The sequence below is a fragment of the Pleuronectes platessa genome, chromosome 10, assembly GCF_947347685.1.
Source record: "Pleuronectes platessa chromosome 10, fPlePla1.1, whole genome shotgun sequence".
Lineage (NCBI taxonomy): Eukaryota > Metazoa > Chordata > Actinopteri > Pleuronectiformes > Pleuronectidae > Pleuronectes > Pleuronectes platessa.
The window spans coordinates 10,599,310-10,619,046 of record NC_070635.1 but is presented as its reverse complement, the minus strand read 5'-3'; the positions used below and the strand labels follow the sequence as shown (position 1 = coordinate 10,619,046).

Below are 19,737 nucleotides of genomic sequence, written 5' to 3'. Positions count from 1 at the left end.
CTGATTCACTGAACATGTTTTACTACCCCGCGGTGCTAACACATCAGACCGGATGTTTCTCTACAATCTGGTGAGTGAACTTTCAATCGAACTCCTTTAAATCCAATCTTATTATAGCTAAAGTTAAATTCTGTAGAAGCCTCTCCTGTCAGCTAGCTGCTGGTAACCTTCTAAATTTCTACTAGAGAAACGCCTCAAACCAGGCGGATGATAATGGTTGAGTCTTTATTTATTCCTCCTTGAAAAATTATTTGTGAAAATATACTTTACAATAAATGTAATAACTTTTTAATTCAAGTAAATGCTAATAAAGTAGAATCATGTGTCTGCATGGAGTTAAATCCCTCTGAAGAGATGATCTTCTTATTGTCTAATTAATACAGACTCTACAGATCTTTACTTCATGTTGCTTCTTTATTACAGTTCTTGTCATATTATTTCTCATTTAAACTTTTAGATTCTCTGTCTTGTAAAGGAAAGTGTGTGAAAGAGAAAAAGATGGAGGGGGCAGGTGCAGGTGGCAAAGAAAAAAAAAACTCCTGAATCCAAAACAAGAAATGTGAGACTTTGAAGTCTGGATTAGAAACGAAAACAACTTTGAAGATGAGCTGAAGTTCAAAAGCTTCGTGATGATTAAAGGGAAGAAATCCACATGGTCTGGAAGGTGTGAAGTAACCTGCAGATGAACTCATCACTAATACAGGACTTTTGGCTTTTTGCAGTCATGTCATAAGATTCAGCTGAAAACTGAGACACTAGAACAAATAAAGTTCTAGCTTTAACAAACTTTTTAGTCATAGACAGGCCTTCAGCTTATTTAGTAGATATTTTACAGTTTAACCATAAAAAACACAAATACAACCAAGTATATAGAAGTTGAATCAAGATAATAAACATATTTTCTGCTTAAATTAAACACATGAATGCAAATCTTTACTGCATTTTATTCATACGAGCAAACCTAAATTCTGATACCTCTGTGAAAGGCTCATATTGGCTGATAGTATCGATATTAATCAGCCGGGCTCCAACCTCTAGTGAAGTTTAGATTATTTAATCCCCCTTTATCTTTTGTAACCAAATGAATAAAATAGGAAACAACCTCATATCCATGTCCTGTGCCTCTGTCAGGCTCGTGGCCACCAAAGGGATCAGAGTTACTCGCCGAGATTTCCTCAAAGTGAACGTCAAAAGCACATGGTGAGTCATTTCCCCTTCACTTTCATATTACCCAATGAGCATCCCTGTGAGTTTTCCACTTACTATGGAGCTAACACCCTCTGCAGCGATGACATCATGAATTACCTGCTGCAGCGGGTCCCGCCCCCTCGACCTGGTCTGCCTCGACCTCGCTTCTCCCTGTACCTGTCCTCCCAGCTGCAGTACGGCGTCATCCTGGTCTACCATCGCCAGTGTGCGATTCTCCTCGGTAAGAAATGACACCGGACTGCAGGGCCGAGTGGCTCAGTGCGCTGGTTCTTGACTCTTGACTTGGTGTTCATCTAGAGGAAGTTCACACCATCGTGGGTCAGCTGGTGAAACACAAGAAGTCCAAGGAAATTGATATAGAGGAGCAGAACAGGTGAGAGCAGATCAACGGTTTACACGTTTTCCTGCTGTTTGAAACACGCTCACTCCTGATCCTTGTTTCTGTCTCTCAGACAAGCTCTGCTGCTCCCGGATGCTCTGTCTCTCCTGGAGGAGGCAGAGGGAGCTCTGGATCCTTTATTCGGAGTGATGCACATGCAGGAGGCCATGCCGAGTCCCAGTGCACTGATGCAGGTATCAAACACCAAAATAAGGGAATGAAATCTGTAAATCTGTCCAAATTGTTTAAACGATTCAGAATGCATCATTGTGCCTGTCCTGTGTCTCTCAGATTGCAGAGGAGTATCTGAGAGAATCCTCTCCTGAGCTTTCTGAAGGAAGCAGCCCGTCTCCTCCTGCTGGTGCTCCTCGTCCTCGTCCTCCTGCTGCTGCTGCTGCTGCACAGGACATTGGTAGGATGACATGATGTGGGTAATGACATGAAAATAATGATCTCTTCAGGGCACCGGGTCACTGCAGCAGGAACAAAAATAGAAAAGTAGTGTGAAGGCAAAAATAACTAAGACAACTCTCATAATGTTTGCTCCTACATCCCTCATTAACATACACATACAGTTTTTTAATGATCTACAGAAAATCAAAAAACGGTGACAGTCCCAGATCAATGCTTTCAGTCGTTTTTATTTTCAGCTTGTCTCCACAAATGTATCTAGAAAACTATATAAAAGATACATTTCTCTTCCTGGGTCTAGTCCCACTCAGCCAGTGAAAACAGTTTCTCAGTCCTGTGTGATCACGGTGAAATATAAGTACAACTAAAAGGTGGGGGCTGTGTTGTTCAGTTGTATAAATATCCACAATCAACAAATTGATGCTATATAAAGGTAGTTATTACATCACATTTAATGGAATGACATATTAAACATGTGTGGAGATGTATGTAGAGCCTGTGGGGCTCTGTGCAGTGATATGCAGAGAAACACCAACAGGTCACAGGAGCAGCCGGCGCTCGGAGACTGTGGCAGAAATCCAGAGCAGAGAGACTGTGGGGCAGAGCGGGGCAGAGCGGGCCGCCGTCAACAGCCTCCTCCTAATTGGCCGAGGTTGATGCCGCGATGTCAGGATGTGTCGTGCAGCTGTGCTTCACTTGGCACTTTTAATTGCAGCCTGATTAGTTGTATCCTCCCCTGCCGGCTTCAGTGGGCTGTGCAGCTGTGAAACGTGGAAGTGGCTTTTTGATTAATGCGATCCATTCTGTCTTTTCATTCCCCAGGCATGACTTCATCATCAGACTCCATCACCCTCAGAGAGCCCAATCCTCTCTTTATCCCCATTCCAGAGGTGCAGTTGTCAAAGTGAATGTGAAGATATTTACGTTTTTGTGTCAAATATTTTTCTGATCTTCACTTGTATTCGTCTTCCTTCTATTTTTCTCAATGCTAGTTTGAGGGGGTGGAGCTTGTTGATCACGATCTAGACACTGTTGACTTACTCATGGCCCAAGCAGATCACTTTCCAGAAGGTGTGTGAGGAAGCTAAGAGCTCCTTCCTCCCATGACACAAGGCATGGGGTGGGGGGTTGAAATGAAAATAAAGGAGAGGCCCTTGAATAACAATGTTTTCTCTTCCTTTAACCTTTTGTGTCAGGGGATTTGGAGACGTTGAGAGACGAGGTGCCACCTGGAGAACAAGAGAGGGAGATGGAACGGGGGGGAGGAGATGAAGAGCAGGACAAAGACAGAACAAAGGAGACCACAGGATCCACCACTGAGTAATTCATCCGGACGTATATAGACGTGAAAACATCAACACAAACACCCACAGATCCACTGACCGCGTTTCTACCCCTGCGTCAGATTACAGCCCACCGTTCTCTCCGGTGAGGAGCCGACGTTGTTGCCTCAGGAAGAGCCTGTCGTGTCAGAGGAGAGGCCGGGACCCCCCCGAGGCCACATCACCCCCGTGTCTGAGCCGGTCCTCCCGCCGCCGCCGTCCGCAGGGAAACGTGGGAGGCCCAGCCTGGGGTCACAGGTACGTGCCTCTGTGTCCAAGAGACAGAATGTGGTGCCACTCGTTCTTCTTTAATGGTTCCTCAAGATGTAAGTGGCTTGGTCAATGATTAGTGAATTATTTATGAATAGAGATAAAAACTGTCCAGGGTGATCTGTCATATTGATATTAGCTTAATGTGAGGGATCAATATTAAGATTGATCGCTTATGTCATGTGTGTGTTTCGTATAAAAACTACCACTGGCTGAGTCAGTATCCGCCTTTAAACACCAGTCAGATGGCGTCTGTTATGAATACGAATATGAATCACTGATGAATTGTTTTCAGTTTGTTGCATGTTGCCCCATCTCACATACAATATAATTAACAATATAATCAAAGCATTTAAAGAATGGCTATATCTAAAATACAATATCTAAAATAAAACAAAACGGGGGGCTGAACTTGTTCTAATTAGTGAATTAAACATATTATTCTTTATTAAAACATTATTTACGATTTGAAGACTTTTGGAATGTTTCCGTCCCACAGTCCCTGCATGCTCGGGAAGTGCCCCCTCCAGAGGTGAAGAGGAGGAGGAGGAGGAGGAAGAGGCAGCTGGTCTTCTTCGACCCAGAGACGCAGATCCCCCAGGAGGCGCTGCAGCAGCAGATCGACAACCCTCTGACTGAGACCAGACGTCCACCTCGCCCACTGCCCTCTGTCGCTCAGAGCTCTGCTGCTGATCTCCTCAACAACCCATGCACCTGTCAGTAACACACTACTGTTTTCACCCACTCAGTAAAACCTATATAATAATGCATAGTGACTAAATAATAATGCATGTTTACAGTCTATAAATAATTGAACACAAAAAACAAGGTTTAGATAAGTTGATTTAATACCAGGAGTATGTCAGGTGTTAATGAGATGCTTTATACTGTTAGTTTTAAACTACAAATCACATTTACATTTTTCTTAATTTTTTTTTTATTTAACCTTTGTTTAATAATGAAAACCTCACAGAGATCAAAAGTCCATAAAGATATAAAAGTCAGGCAGCAATAACAATCCATTTCGGATAAACATCTTAAGACGGATACAAAATATTAAATTATATCAGGAGTGTATTGCAACAAATTGTTAAGTGTTAAATGTTAGGTGTTTCATGTCATGGATCGGTGCAGTTTGTTCCATTTTAATGACCGACAACATACATGTGACATTTCTCTCTGAACCCTGGTGTAACACAACATATGAGTAGACAGCATATTTAGTTCTCAAATGACATATAAGTACACAACAAGTATGCAGTCAAAAAGGCACAGGGTAGATATTTACAGCCTTGCGTCTCTGATGGCTTCCTAGCATGTAACTATATCACTAACAGCTACACAAAAAGAAGTACTTTGAACTATGTAGTATGTGTCGCTATAACAAAACATAACACTTCCAGGAATTCATATTTATATCTATATACACTATTTATGTCTATCCTTCAATAAAAATCCTTTGGTTTCCTAGGTTCTCTCATTTTTTACCATTATTCCCATTAACAGGGAACAGTCTGACTTCCGAATGTTTATTATAAACAGCAGCAGCAGAAGGTTCCTGGAAAATTCAACCCAGTGGTTTTCATTCAAATCGTCTCATTGTTGTGATTTTCATTGAAGGTCTCCAAATTGTTATATTTATTTTTGATGTCAAGTGGAACATGTGTCAGTTTTAATTCTGCGTTTTCCTCCAACTCATCTTCAGCTACTGCATTTTTTTCTTTAAAGGTTTCAGGTACAGTAACCTTTTCAAAAATAACCCCTGTCAATAACCCCCCCCCCCCCCCCCCCCCCCCCCCCCCCCCCCCCGACAGTCTTGCCTGAAGAGGTGCTGTCTCTATGGCAACAGGCGGCGAAAATCTCGCCCCTCTCCGGCTCGGACCTGCAGGTCGGAGAGAGAGGACCCGAGTCCACGGACTCTGAGAAAGAGAGAGATCGGGAGATGGTGGAGGTGTCAGAGAGAGAGGAGGAGAGACTGGAGCTCAGCCCCAGAGAGGTGTGGAGGAGTGTTTGTTTGTGTGTGTGTGGTGGCGTGACAAAATGAATAATAATAATGATGTGTCTGTGTGTGAATGCAGGTCCAGAGAGATTTGGAAGAACAAGAGAATGATATTTCAGGTAAAGGAAACCATGAGGCTGCTAATACCACATATAACATATCACAACCTGAGCCACTAGAAAACAAATTTTTGATTTTGACTGGGGACTGGTTGTTTGTGTTTAATTGGGGGTGTTGTCCTTTTGCACTGCATTTGCATTCAGCACAAGCTAAGTGGTTTGTGCGTTCATAGGGGTGAGATAGAGGTCAGAGGTCGGGGTTTGGCATGTATCACTTATGGCTAAAGGTTACGGCAAGCCTCCAGGGAATGAATTTAAGCCAACGCAATGTTGTCAAAAGCGTTTGTGTGTGTGTGTATGTCTGTCCAGGCCTTGGTACGCTGAGCCTGGAGGGCTCTGACCAAAAGGAAAGATCTCGAGAGATCTCGCCCATGCACTCATTGGAGAAAGAAGGGTACGTAAGAAACAAAGATGTGTGAAGTGTTTGAGTTGCAGATGGGCTTATGTATACGTGTGTGTGTGTGTGTTTGTGTCTGTGTCTGTGTGTGGTGGCAGGTCCATTGTCTCTAGGTCTGTTTCCGTCCTGCAGGACATCCCAGAGGTGGTGGACGAGTTTCTGGAGAGACCAGCGGCCGAGTCTCCAGGGTAACAGGAATAAAATCATAACTATTAACCAGAAGACTTTTGTTTTGATATGTTTAGATGCAAAAAATATGATTTTGTTTCTGTGTCTGTGTGTGTGTGTGTGTGTGTGTGTGTGTGTGTGTGTGTGTGTGTGTGTGTCTGTGTGTCTGTGTGTGTGTGTGTGTCTGTGTGTGTGTGTGTGTATCTAGGTTATTGCCGGATGAGGATGAATCTGCACCTGTGCTTTTTCAGTCTCTCCTGCCGCCAGAGGCCGACCGCCCGACTGTCAGCATCATTTTTCAGAAGCTCCTGGGTAAAGGATCAGTTTCAGTTTTCATTGCATCTCATCGCTCATGTTGAAGTTGTGTTAATGTTGCTGGATCAGCACCTGGGGAAGCTTTTTAATTAGTGTTTGGTCAGTGAGTGAAGGGATCTGACGCCCTGTTGAGAAGAATCCAGGTCTCTATTATTATCATTATAAGTATCAGATCTTAATAAACAGACTTTATGATACATTTATAAATCCTCCATTGAAGATATTGCTAATGTAGAAGTACAGAAGTAGGGGCAGCAAAGTATAGTTTTAAAGTAAAAGTACTGGTTGGGTCCATCTGCCTGATACATTGTGACACATTTAGTTTATTAATACTGAGGCATCAGTGTGTCAGCAGCAGGTTATTTAGGTGGAGATTTGATCTTCTTTGCAGACAGTTCCCAGTTCAGGGACATCAAGTCTTTGTCGATTTCTGTTATCCTACTGGAACCACGCGAGAAGTTTAGAGGGAAAAATCACTTTCACTTACTGTAGACGTCTGAAATGTGATCCTGGACAAAACCATGTTTTCTTTTGAACGACAGGATCTACTGTTTAAAGCGTTCTTCTTAAAAGTATCTAGTAACAGAAGCTTGAAAATAAATGTAATGAAGTAGAAAGCATGATTTGTTTCTTTGTTTGTAAAGAAAGTACTGGATGTATTTCCATGAACCTTAGTGGAAGGATGCAGTTTGGTGAAGGAAAGAACCGATTCAATTCCGATGTGGGTCTTGATCAGGGGGCGGATCCAGGAATGATCACTGTCATTAGCATGTGTTTTTTGCCATTTTCACCAATTTCTCAAATAATAATTCATGGATCTTGATGAACATTTAGGAAACTGATATCTATGAATGTGGGACTTTTTATGCACCTTACATTATTTTCTGAGCTCAGTTAGTTTTCATCACATTCGTTGATTATAACTGATATAGTCATTATGTGAATCTGGATGTGTGTGTGTCTTGCGTGCAGGGATCGCCTCGTCCAGGAAAGTGCGTGTGAAGCAGCGGGAACCTTACGGCGACATTTGGATAACACCTGGACCCAACTACAGAGATGTGCTGCAGACTTTGTAACAAGTCGCCACCAGCTTCCTGTTCTGACATTTGTTCAGGTTCATAATTCTGTATTCAATACGACATAACACAGAAATAGTCCCATGTTTTGTCAGTGATCATTTCCTAAAATTGCTTGTTGCATCTTGTTGACATGTTTGAGATTATTGTGTTTTTTTTAAACTTTTTACCTGCATTTATATTCAGGGTATTTATTCTGAGTATTCAGCATGAATTTACATTGTTAATGTGACTCATAACCTGTATCAACTTCATGAGCTTTTCACAGTTTTTTACCATTTGTAGTTTTGATATTTTTAATGAGCTGATCTCATGTTATTCTGCACAGATTAAAAAAACAAACAGATTTGTCTCTGTTTGAGGAGCGTGTCCTTCAGAACACAAACTACAAAATAAAAGCTTTTATGAGAGTTCTCTGAGTGGTTCCTGTGTAGAGTGAGTGTATCGAGAGGCATGTGCAGCACGCAGAGCGGGGCAGGTGTGGCAAAACAAGCTGCGCGGGTTAAGGAGGTGCAGGAGGGAGAGCAAGTGAGTTGAGTGAAACTGGAACCCCCCCCACCTTCTCTCTCCCCTCCATCGCTCCCCCTCACCACATCTTGATTCTCCTCTGAAGACTTTCTCGGGGGGGCTGTGACCAAAGTTTATTATTAGCATCTGTCTCAGCTCGCTCTCTCTCTCTCTCTCTCCTGTCGCCCTCCTCCTCCCGTCTTTTCGTTTCATTCCTGTCCGTCACTTTTTGTTTTTGTATTCTACACCAGCTGACCTCGTCCCTTTTCTTCTCTCCATTGTTTGATTTTCACTTTTCTTTCTTCTTCTTAAAGGTGTTTTTTTCCTCCTGTCAGATTCGTGGTTGGAACGTGTAGATGTGTCAAGTCTTTGCTCCTGGTACCCGTTGACAACACTGAAGGCTATTTTTTACTCCATCACAACTCCATGTCCTCTCGTTTTTTTTTTTAACTTTTCGCGTAATTGCTGTAATATTGCATTGTCCCATCCTCTTTTCCTCGTGGCGCAGTGTTCGTGCTGCCTCTGCTTCACCTGCCTCTCTCCTCCACCTTACCTCCCTCCATCCTCTTCCACGCCAGCTCGCTCCGTCCTCTCAGCATGATGGGAAAGACCGAGCTGTACTCTCTGTATAAGGGTTTCCTGGACTGTATTTGCCTCTGCCTCTCAGTGAGTATCCACATCTCAATTCTCCGTGCATGTGTGTGTGCACCGCTCTGCACAAACCCCTGTCACCTCCGCATCATGCTTGACTTTTGACCTGGACATTTGCACCATGCTGTGACACCACATTATTACATGTTTAGTCTTCAAGCTCCACAATCCTCGAACAACAGATGCGGACTGAGTGTGTGTCTGGGGGCCGCTGCTCGTTTCTGTGCACGGTCCCGTTCGTGTCCCACACTCAAGTGTCTCCTCAGCACATGCTGGGCTTCTGATATTAATAACAGTCTCAGAACGTAGATGGAAATAGAGCCACTGCTCCTCCGACGAAAACCAGACGTCATATGACATTTCTTATTTGCCTCTTTTAAATCCAGCTCTCGTCACAGTGATCAACGTCGAAGCACAAGCTCACACTCAGAGGGTTGATTTCAAATCTTTGATGCAGCGCTAAAATAATGCATGAAATAACAAGCCGTGCAGATCTGTTTCACTGTGTGTGTATTTATCTGAAGGTTTGACTCATCATCAAGTCTAAGTCAGGTCTGAGTCCAGCTGGTGACCTTTGCCCTTTAAGGCCCCGCGGTCAGAACGTTACTCAATCTGTTTTTAGTGATGGAGGCGACACAAATAGCTTGATCTCTGCCCTGATGTTTTACCATCTTTTGCTCCACCTGTCGCACATTTGAGTTTGACTTTGTTTTCCAGCGGAGCAGCTCCGAGGCCGAGGTCGACAGCGAGAGGGACACTGAGAACGGTCACCTGATCTACAAGAGCGGGGACATCCTGGAAGACAGATGTGAGTATCAGATCAAGAGCGGTTGGCTGCCTGAATGAAAACAAGATCTCCTGTGGTAATGATCTGTTTCACCTCAATCTGCCACTCAGATGAGATAGTCGACACCTTGGGTGAAGGGACTTTTGGGAAAGTCGTACAGTGTTTGGACTACAACAGGTAACCATCCTTGAACATACTGATATTCAACATGTCTGATCTGCTCAGATTTGAAACGTAGTGTTTTAAAATGCAGGGGAGGAAGTCAAATTGCTCTAAAGATCATTAAGAACCAGGAGAAATACAGGGAAGCAGCCAACCTGGAGATCAATGTGCTGGAGAAGATCATCGAGAAAGATCCGCTCAACAAAAGGTGAGTTGTTTGATCATTTTGTTGAGATCGTGTTTCTATTGTTTTTTTTCCCATTAATTTCATCCCTGTGTTCCTTAGACACTGTGTGCAGATGCTGGACTGGTTTAACTACTACGGCCACGTGTGCATCTCCTTCGAGCTGCTGTCTCTCAGCACGTTTGACTTCTTGAAAGCAAACAGCTTCCTGCCTTATCCCATTAACCAGATCCGACACATGGCCCACCAGATCTGCCACGCTGTCAGCTGTGAGTCCGGCGTGCACAGCTCCGGCTGCTCGGCACCACTTCTCTTTTTCACTGGTGCCCCTGCATCATAGTCAGTGGTGACAGTAAGCAGATTATTCACAGTTGTTCCACTGCAGCACAGACCGTCACCAGCAGATGAAACGTGTAATATGTCTTCCTCATTTACATTCTCTCATTTCATACCAGGTTACGGTGACAAACACAGCCAGGGTTTTAAATTCAGGATGATGTTGTTTTGCTTTTTTTTTTTTTTGATCAACAACCTCAGAATATTTACTTTGTTGTGATGAACAAAGAAAAACAGCGAACACATATTCACATATAGTTTCTTTGGTCTTTTGCCTTCGGATAGTGACAGTAGAGAAAAACAGGAAACAGGGAAAGAGGAGCTGAATGACATGATGACATGATGACGTGCAGCCTAATCCCCTGAGGGGAATCAAACCGGGGAGCTGCTGCTTGAGGGCACGCATGTCTATGTGGTGCACATCTTTATATATTTATATTAATACGAATATTTGAGAGGCAAGAACCAATTTACATTTGTCATTTTTGCTAAAAATAGACTTTTTTTTTACCTTTAAACATAGATAATTTTGCTGAAGGGCTCTTCGGCAGAGAAGCTTGGTTAACTGGTGAACTGTGTAATGATTCAAGTTGCTGCTGAGAGAACGAGAAACAACTTATAAACAGGTTGTGAGACAGTAATTAAGAAAATGTAAGATACCGGTATTATAGTAAATCTTATAATCTTAAGATTTAAGATACAGTAAATCAGAAACAACATTTTAGAAGCTTGATGAAACAGATGAAAATTTGCCTCTGTGGCTAACTCTGACCTATTTTCAGAAATGTTAGTAATATGCACTAACCCTAACCCTAAAGTAATAAAGTAAATTAAAGAGAAGCTGAACCGTCACTCATGGCAGGAAGATTAAAAGAAAAAGACAGTCAGCAGGGAAAGATCATTATTTCATCAAGTAAATATAAACAGTCCAGAGGAGTAAATCGCAACGGGATTTTATTATGTTTAATTAAACCAGTGCTTCATCAGGTGGAAGGCGTAGTCAGTTCTTCTTAATATTCCATTATATGTTGAATTTCACCTCAAATCTTTGTTTGACATATTGATCCAACTGATATTCTGTCCAGAGGAGGGTGTTGGCTAATAAATCTAAAACCTACTTCCTCCCCCTCCTCTTCCTGTCTGCAGTTCTCCATGACAACCAGCTGACTCACACCGACCTGAAGCCCGAGAACATCCTCTTTGTCAACTCGGAGTTCTCCCTCATCTACAACGCTGAGAAGGTTAGAAACAGCCGCGGGTTTGAAGGCTGGGACCTTCAGGGGGAGGAGGAACAATGAAAACCAGGATGTTGAAAAGGCGGTGGATTAATAGGACGAGCAGGAGGAGAGGTCACTTTACAGTCGCCCATTCGGATGCAACTTTTGTCTCAGCAGAGCCTGTGAACCACCCTCATGTGTTCCCTGTTATAGGCACTCACATATTTATCTAAACACACTGAGGATTGTGTATTTGACCTTAGCGTGAACAGTTTTTTAAAATCTATTTTCATTCTAGAACAATCACCTCCCTGAAATAAAATCACTTAATCTTTTTGCCCATGTGACGACTCAAATTTTGAAGAAATTCTCCGAAGGCAGACTTGAGATATCATGTTGAAGAGCCACCTTGACCTTTGACCTTTGGCCACCCAAACCTAATCAGTTCATCTGTGAGTCTTAACGGACATTGGTGACAAATTGTATAAGATTCTCTTGGGACATTCTCAAGATATCATGTTCACAAAGTTACAGTGACGTTGAGCTCCAAAATCATACATACCCTATATCGTTACATTTTGAGTACAACTGACTGAATGAGGTTCTAGAAACTTCCCTCAAGGTGTTGATGAAATACTGGTCGTTGTAAAAATGACCAAAACTACTAATAGGCTCTGAAATAGAGTATCATGGATCTGACTGAGACTCATTGGCTTGTTTTTAGTCCAATGAATCTCAATGATTCTTCATCATAGCTGCTGTGTTCCCACATCTCAGCCGTTACATTGTTCGGTTCAGTGACGTCATAACAGGAAGAACTGACGACCAGTACGACCACAATAAACCCATAAACCACTAGGACCCTCACCGTGTCTCCCACTGTCTTCCTCAGAAGTGCAACGAGAGGAGAATCAACGACACCACGGTGCGGCTCGTGGACTTCGGCAGCGCCACCTTTGACCACGAGCACCACTCTGCCGTCATCTCCACACGTCACTACCGAGCTCCGGAGGTCATCCTGGGTAAGAGACCTTGATTCAGAGCCGAGACCAGCCAGCAGCAGTCGGCCTTGTTTAGTTGACTGTAGATGTTCGGTGCGTCTTTGCTCCCACAGAGCTCGGCTGGAGTCAACCGTGTGACGTGTGGAGCATCGGCTGCATCCTGTTCGAGTTCTACGAAGGCTTCACGCTGTTCCAGGTCACATGACTGCTTGTACTTGATGTTGAAAGTAGCACGAACCTCATGTTGTTGACGTCTTGTTTTTATTTGTAGACACATGACAATAAGGAGCATCTCGCCATGATGGAGAGAATACAGGGACCAATTCCCCAGAGGATGATCCAAGGGAGCAGGTATGACTCAGAGCTGCTCCACACAGATACAAACGTGTTTCTTTTCATCTGACATTTAATTTTTTGGGGTCCAGGAAGCAGAAGTACTTCAACCGAGGGCGTCTGGACTGGAACGAGGGCTCCAAGGTCGGACGCTACGTGAACGCCAAGTGCAAACCACTGAAGGTGAGCCGAGGCCACTTTACATTATTACACACCAGCTAAGAACGTTGACCTTCTCTAACAACATGCTTCTTCTGCGTGTTATCACAGAAGTACTTGTTGTCACGTGGAGTCGAGCACCAGCAGTTTTTCAATCTGCTGGAGACGATGCTGGAGTACGAGCCCGCTAAACGCACTTCTCTCTGTTCCGCTGGGCGCCATCCCTTCCTCCTGCCCCTCACTGAGCCAGGAAGGAGCCGGGTCTGGAGAAACAGCCTGGATCTGAGCAGATGACGGAGAAGTGATCGCCCGCAGGCATCTGATCGAATTAGAGGCAGGGAATGAAGCAATACGAGAAGAGTAAAGCAAGGCAGATTCAGTTACTGTATATGGCACAGACAAGGTCATGTGCTAAAAAAGTAAGGGAGCACCAAAGACAAATCTTTGTGGAGCTTCTTTACGTTACATTCATTTCAGTCATTTGACGTACAAAGCATGATGCTAATTATGTTGAATTTAACCCGGTGCTGTTCCAGATGTTCCAGATGTTCCAGAAGTGCAGGCCCCTTCTGTTCACTATTTATTTTTGTCTAATATAAGATTATTTTGCAGTCACTGAAAACTTATTCATGAATTGTAGTAAAATAGGCCAAAAAGTGTGGAATTGTCTTTTAAAGGCTGATCTACACATGCAGTTTAACCCAAACAAATAACTGTGAAATATATACCTTTATATTATATCTCTAAAATTTAGAGGATATCAATATAAAAGTATATCTTCAGTTTTGTTCTCTTTTTCGAAACAATGTTTTTGTAAAACTTTTTGTATAAAAGAACCTGAGACATTCAATAAATTCAGTTCTGTTAATAATGTGTGTGGCTTCTTCTCACCCAGTGTACGGGTTATTTGTGCATGTGTCTCTCACACACACAAACACACACACACACTGCCATTGACTCGCTGGCCCACTTTGGCATGTTTATTGAGTGCAGCTCGGCAGAGAGCGGGGGCACAAGGCTGAGCGAGTGAGTGCACTCGCCAAGTTTCCTCTTCAGCCTTGGCAGAGCTGAGAGAGACTTTGTGTCAGCGTATGTGTGCCTGAACGATTGAGACCTTACACTTCTGAAGTGAGAGTGTGTGTGTGTGTGTGTGTGTGTGTGTGTGTGTTTGTGTGTGTGTGCGAGTGTGTGTTTAAGTGTGAAATGTAAATGATCTTCCTTGGCGATGCTAAAAGTCATTGTAGGTTGTTGAAGACGTTAATATGAAACATAAGAAACTTGTTTATGTGCACATGGACACTTGTTGAGGGGAAGTTTTTGGGAAGACTCATGACTGTTTACTTGTTGTTGTTTACTTGCTTTCAACAAAGATTTAGCTGTTGTTGATGCTTTTCACAGGGCTACTTTAACAACTTTATCTGCTCACCTTTCTTCACACATTTTGTAATAAATTGACTAAAATTAGAAACAAACTACAGATGATAAGATGATTTGAAGTATAGACTGTATTAACAGTATTCTTTAAACGACCGTTATCAGAAAAATATGTTAAAAATGTCAGTATCTAATATTTTATGATTTGTTGCGGTTTCTAAAAAGAAAAGAAAAACTGAGGTTCATCAAATTGATGACCCTGAACATAAGCACCTTTGTGTTCCAGTAGATTTCATTCATTCCAGCAAATACACACAAAGAAACTGCAGAACTGAAGCTCTCACCTCGACTACTGAGGCTCAAACAGGTGTTTAACATGGTTTAACAGCCTGAGACGACCTCCTGCAGCACCGACTGTCTGTGCCTGCTCCAGCCTCAAGTCTGTGCCTAAACTAACAAGTTTAAACACTGTTTTCTGTGTGAATGCAAAACTAAACAGACAAACAATAAATAAAACAATTCAGATTTCCATCTTTATCTGCAAATAAGAGCGACACGATATTTAAGAATGTTAAGTGATGGTGTTTTTAGTACTGGATACGGATGCTGCTTATTCATTTGAATAATAATTGCTCAGTCATCACTGCAGGTATCACTGTTCACCTCATGGCAGCAAGGCTGAGATAAGGATCTGTACCCAGCTCTTCAAAATGTCTATGTTTTAATACTGTGTGATAAGAAAAGGCCAGAATGGATTTTAAGATTTTACTGATTAGTTTGAAGGTTCTTCATGGTCTCTGTCCAAACTGTATCTCTGACCTTTTAGTGCAACTTGCACCAGCACGCACTGTGAGATCAGAGGCTGTTCCAGCGACTCAGCTGAAACCCAAAGGGGACGGGGGGGCTTTTGCTGTCAGGACCCTGAGGATCTGGAACAACTGCCTGAGGAGAGAAGGTCAGCTGAGTCAGTGATGTTTTTTAAATTCCTTTGTAAGACATATTTTATCAGAGAGCCTCACCTTATTTTTATCTCCCCTATATCTGTTTACACATATCATACTGGTTTTTCTCCATCATTACCCTAAGAGGAAAGGCGGTATAGATAATGGATAGATGGATGGATGATCTCTCTCTCTCTGTCTGTATTTCTCTTTGTGATTCTCTCTGTCTCTGTCTCTCTGACCCATCTCTGTCCCTCTCTCTCTCTCTCTCTCTCTCTCTCTCTTTCTCTCTCTCTCTCGATCTCTCTCTCTCGATCTCTCTCTCTCTTCCATGCAAGAAAACACAAAAGCAACACTTTGTGGAATCTCTGGATCAGTGACAGTGACAGTTAAACACGTGACAGTGAGTAACACACATGCGCACACCCAATACAGTAAATAATGCAAACATACAGCCTCCCTCCTCTCAGTTGTAAATGCCTGCACTTTGGATGAGTGAACTGATCCCAGATCTGCTGCTGAAGACGAGCTGGTGGAGGCGTGGCATTTCTCTGTGATCTCCTTAAAGCATTAAAGTGTCTCCACCTGGCAAAGAGCGAAGCAGTCCGGCTGGTAGGGAAAGAATAAGATGGAAACAAAGGATTTTAATTGAGTAGGTTGAGGTGTTCAGAACCACTTTGTGTGTGTGTGTGTGTGTTCGTGTTTTTGTGTGTTTGTGTGTGTGTGTGTGTTTGGGGTTTTGGGGTTGGGCTGGGGGGAGTCATTTAAAATGAATCATATTCATATCACAAATCCCTATTCATGATATTTGTTTTTATAGCATCAAATAAAAGGAACTACCAAAAATGAAAATAAACATTTTTGAGCAGCATTTATGATCAATACCTCAGCCAGCCACAAGGAGGCGATCAAGACGCTTTGGCTTCACTTTTGGGGAGCAGTCAGGTCGTCCATCTTTAGAAACAGTCTACACTGATCTCTTTTCTCTTTCTTTGTTGTGTGTCTTTGTCCTTTATGGGTCTCAGGCTGCAACAAGTCAAAATGATGTGAAGAAACTGCTTCATTTACTAGTTTCATTTGTGCAGAACACTGATAAAACATGCTCTGTATCTTTAACCAGGTCTTGGTAGTGACATGTTTGGTTTGCTGGGGTGGTTGAAGGGGGGGAGGTTGACCTCCCACTGTCACTCTTTCAGCAGTTTGGGCAGCTTCTCGGTCCAGTTGTCATCACTTCCCTCTTATCTCCCTGCGACGCAGACGCTGCCCTCTCAGGTCAGACTCCCTCCATCCAGGTGTACCTTTTCTCATCTCTGTTTAATCCACTGAACCAAATACCGAATATGGTCTTGTGAGGAGCTGCAGAGTTTTTGGAATTTACCTGTCCTTTCAGAACGTCTGTCTGATAGCTCACTTCACTGCTCGGCTGCACGTAAACAGGGGAAATTAAGTCTTAAATCAGACTCCGAATACAGGAGCAACACTAATGTGATGTCAGCAAGGATGTGTCACTCAACATGACATCAGCTCACATCTCTAAATCTCCATCACAAACACTTGAGTCATCGGGTGCTTTACCTGTCACAGCTAACTAGATCCCCCTCATTAAATCCTTTAAGTGCTAATCAGGAGAGACGAGGTTGTGGAAGAGCGAAGCGAGGTAAGAGGAGGAAAAGAGGGAAGGAGAGGAGGCAGAGGCTGAAACCTGGAACAGTCGTTTTCTCCTGTGAAGGCCGAGGACACAACACAACATTCTGTGAAGACAATTTTGTTGCTTTCTCCGGTTTATTCTGAGGCTTAAGGAGATTGTGGGGTAGCGGTGGAGGCCATCTGGCTGAAGCTTTAGCAGGATTTTATGCTGTGAGCCGACTGCACGGGTAAGTGTGACCACGCTTAAGTTTACTTTGTGTGTTAATTGTGTCAAACTATCTGAAAGATAGTATAAAATGTATCAGTATTACATGTACATTTTTTTGTCCTTGTGCATTTTTTCTCTGCTTTTTTCAAGTACGTCCCTAGAAGACAAACACTTGATCGTTGCTTGAACCTTTGTGAGTGTGTGTGAGTGTGTGTGAGTGTGTGTGAGTGTGAGTGAGTGTGTGGACTAAGTCTTTGTGTGTCTGAACCTTTTCTGACTCCCACCCTTGTCCTTGCCAGGTCTCAACCTGAGTTATTGCCGCCACAGGACGTGAGACTGTGTGTGTGTCCTGAGCTCGTCCTGTCAGAGCAACACAACATGAGCCAAGGAGAAAACCATTACACATCCACTCATCACCTGTCAATCAAATAGAGGTGTGGTGGTCGCTGTCTCCCGTCCCGAGAGAGAGAGAGAGAGAGAGAGAGAGAGAGAGAGAAAGAGAGAGCTTCATCATGAATTCTCTGTTGAGAGTGAAGAAATCCCTGAGGACGCCCATCAGGAAGCTGACCAGCTGTGTGTCGGGGATGAAGCAAGAGAAGTTGTGTGCTAAACCCAGGGACAGGAGGGGCAGAGGGGGTGGGGGAGGCAGACGAGGATGCAGGAGGTCGGGTAAGACCCCCCCACTCCGAACTGCACCTCCAAAAGACCCCACAGTCATCTGCTCGTACCAGGCCGACCTGGAGAAGGAGAGGCAAGTGCAGGGTGATGTAGAGACATTACATGAGGAGGTGGAGGTAGTACTATATACAAGTACTGATACTCTTCTTCAACAATATAGGTCTACTGTAACAATACTTTACTACTCTACTATAACAACGTTTAATTACAGTACCATAATATTATTTTATTATTGCACTGTAACAATAGAGTACTCAATGCAGTAAAAATGTGTTATAATATTTATACTATTTAATATTAGGTTATATTGTTTTTTATCAGTATCATTTTTAAATGTTGTTGTTGATCAAGATCAAGCATTTAAACACTTCATTCACTTCACCAATAACAATCCACCATATTCTTTTCGGTAATCAGTAGCTGTCTATAACTTTAGTACAAAAGTACAAAGTAATAAACTATAGTAATATACATGGTTGAATGAGAGTGACTTCCACCCTGTGTGCGTTCAGTGCAAGTGGAGCTGTTGTGACACATATTGTGAGCAGGTGTATTTGTATAATGAGCTTTAATTGAAATCTGTCTGCAGTAGGTCAGGTTGTTCATGTCTGTGTGCTGTGTTTACAGGAAGCAGCGGGAGGCGCTGAACGCTCAGAAGAACGCAGAGAGAGCCGCTTTGAGAAATCACTACAGGAGAAAATACCAGCTGTCCAAGGTCTGTGGGTGCAGAACAACACAAAACAACAAGTGTAACAGTTTTATTCATGTTTGTACAACAGTATAAGACAACATCAGATTTATCATTTAAGTTTTTGTTAAATACTTGGAATTGTTTGTCCCGTATTACTTGATCTAACATGTACTTGCACTGACTTTGCATTTACTGCTACCTAACCAGATTTGACATTTGACATTTGGCCATTTTTTTGTTTCTGTTGCCAGAATCTTATGTTAATCACCTGTTTAAAAAAGATAGAAATTAAAATAACACATTCACACATCAATTTACCTGACCTACAAATCTTTATGTGATTTTCAACAAGCAGCTCATAGTGCAATAGCAACAAACTTAAAATTCCTTAGAATATATTTACTGTTGATGATAAATATAGTTAAAAATTTCAAATGTAACAATTATAATCGCAGAGATCAGCTTTAAATTCTATCACCTTTTGTAACTTCATGCTCTGAGTCTCATGTTCTGCTTTAGATTAACAACTGTGCACGTCCCTCACATTACTGTGTCAAACCTTCAAACGTTCAGTAATTATTATTATCCACATTTCACGTTGTTCTGGCCTGTTCACGAGCAATGTGGACAAACGCAGAGTCAATTTAAATTATCTTGGTTTTCACTTTGTGTCAGGCGCTTGGCCCGTTAACTGTCTCCCTGATCTATTTTTCCATCACCATTAAGAGCCCGAAGGACATGAGCCACCTGAGGTCTGTGGGAGGGAAAGTGTCGCTCCCCCGCGGGCTGTCGAAGATCATTTATCCTGAAACCAAAGCCAAGGACGACGGCTTCAACCTGCTGAGCGCCTTTCAAGGCCTCAGTTTCAACACAGCGCGGCTCAGAGGGAGGAAGCACAGCAAGGCGTCCACTCCTACATCAACCACTGGGGACTCCTGTAATGTCATGTGATCCATATGTGATCAGAGGGGCGATTACCTCACGGCCTTGGGATTGATTTAGTTGTTTGAACAAATATCAAGGAAACAGCAGGAGAAGATGCTCTCATCTGTAATGGCAGCTCAAACACAAACTTTGATTTTACATCTTACATCAGCGGTCAGACGATCATTAAGTCCGAATCTACTGTCATTGCAAAACCATTTCATTTCTTTGGTTCTTAATATGTTTGTTGTTTATGTAGCAAAAATGATGCG

General features: G+C 42.8%; 3 protein-coding genes across 3 annotated transcripts in view; all 3 read left to right on the top strand.

The window, feature by feature from the left end:
• The first annotated feature begins 14 nt into the window (after nt 1-14).
• On the top strand, nt 15-7,985 carry LOC128449258 (meiotic recombination protein REC8 homolog). The gene is made up of 17 exons (XM_053432329.1): nt 15-70; nt 1,132-1,200; nt 1,287-1,429; nt 1,507-1,582; nt 1,662-1,782; nt 1,880-2,000; nt 2,822-2,889; nt 2,992-3,070; nt 3,196-3,319; nt 3,405-3,583; nt 4,110-4,307; nt 5,406-5,587; nt 5,670-5,709; nt 6,019-6,103; nt 6,205-6,294; nt 6,483-6,586; nt 7,562-7,985. The coding sequence occupies exons 1-17, from the start codon at nt 15-17 to the stop codon at nt 7,663-7,665; spliced, it is 1,839 nt and encodes a 612-aa protein (XP_053288304.1). The 3' UTR covers nt 7,666-7,985.
• Nucleotides 7,986-8,769: 784 nt separating this feature from the next.
• On the top strand, nt 8,770-13,317 carry clk2b (CDC-like kinase 2b). Its single transcript, XM_053432908.1, has 11 exons — nt 8,770-8,838; nt 9,541-9,631; nt 9,721-9,787; nt 9,864-9,980; nt 10,059-10,225; nt 11,439-11,533; nt 12,402-12,531; nt 12,624-12,706; nt 12,782-12,861; nt 12,936-13,026; nt 13,114-13,317. The coding sequence occupies exons 1-11, from the start codon at nt 8,770-8,772 to the stop codon at nt 13,294-13,296; spliced, it is 1,173 nt and encodes a 390-aa protein (XP_053288883.1). The 3' UTR covers nt 13,297-13,317.
• A 4,367-nt stretch (nt 13,318-17,684) lies between these two features.
• The window catches only part of LOC128449257 (cytochrome P450 11B, mitochondrial), an 8,894-nt gene continuing 6,841 nt past the window's right edge, over nt 17,685-19,737 (top strand). Inside the window, exons 1-3 of the mRNA XM_053432328.1 lie at nt 17,685-17,927; nt 18,482-18,565; nt 19,268-19,488. Of these exons, the coding sequence (XP_053288303.1) occupies nt 17,685-17,927; nt 18,482-18,565; nt 19,268-19,488 (548 nt within the window). The remainder of the gene's footprint in view (nt 17,928-18,481; nt 18,566-19,267; nt 19,489-19,737) is intronic.

What these genes read in the sequence shown, in the direction of transcription:
- LOC128449258 (XM_053432329.1), top strand. Translation starts at nt 15, where the DNA reads ATGTTTTACTACCCCGCGGTGCTAACACATCAGACCGGATGTTTCTCT. An exon ending in GATATAGAGGAGCAGAACAG is followed by an intron (nt 1,583 to 1,661) that starts GTGAGAGCAGAT and finishes TCTGTCTCTCAG; the next exon opens with ACAAGCTCTGCTGCTCCCGG. An exon ending in CCAGCGGCCGAGTCTCCAGG is followed by an intron (nt 6,295 to 6,482) that starts GTAACAGGAATA and finishes GTGTGTATCTAG; the next exon opens with GTTATTGCCGGATGAGGATG.
- clk2b (XM_053432908.1), top strand. Translation starts at nt 8,770, where the DNA reads ATGATGGGAAAGACCGAGCTGTACTCTCTGTATAAGGGTTTCCTGGAC. An exon ending in AGCTCCGGAGGTCATCCTGG is followed by an intron (nt 12,532 to 12,623) that starts GTAAGAGACCTT and finishes TTGCTCCCACAG; the next exon opens with AGCTCGGCTGGAGTCAACCG. An exon ending in AAGGCTTCACGCTGTTCCAG is followed by an intron (nt 12,707 to 12,781) that starts GTCACATGACTG and finishes TTTTATTTGTAG; the next exon opens with ACACATGACAATAAGGAGCA.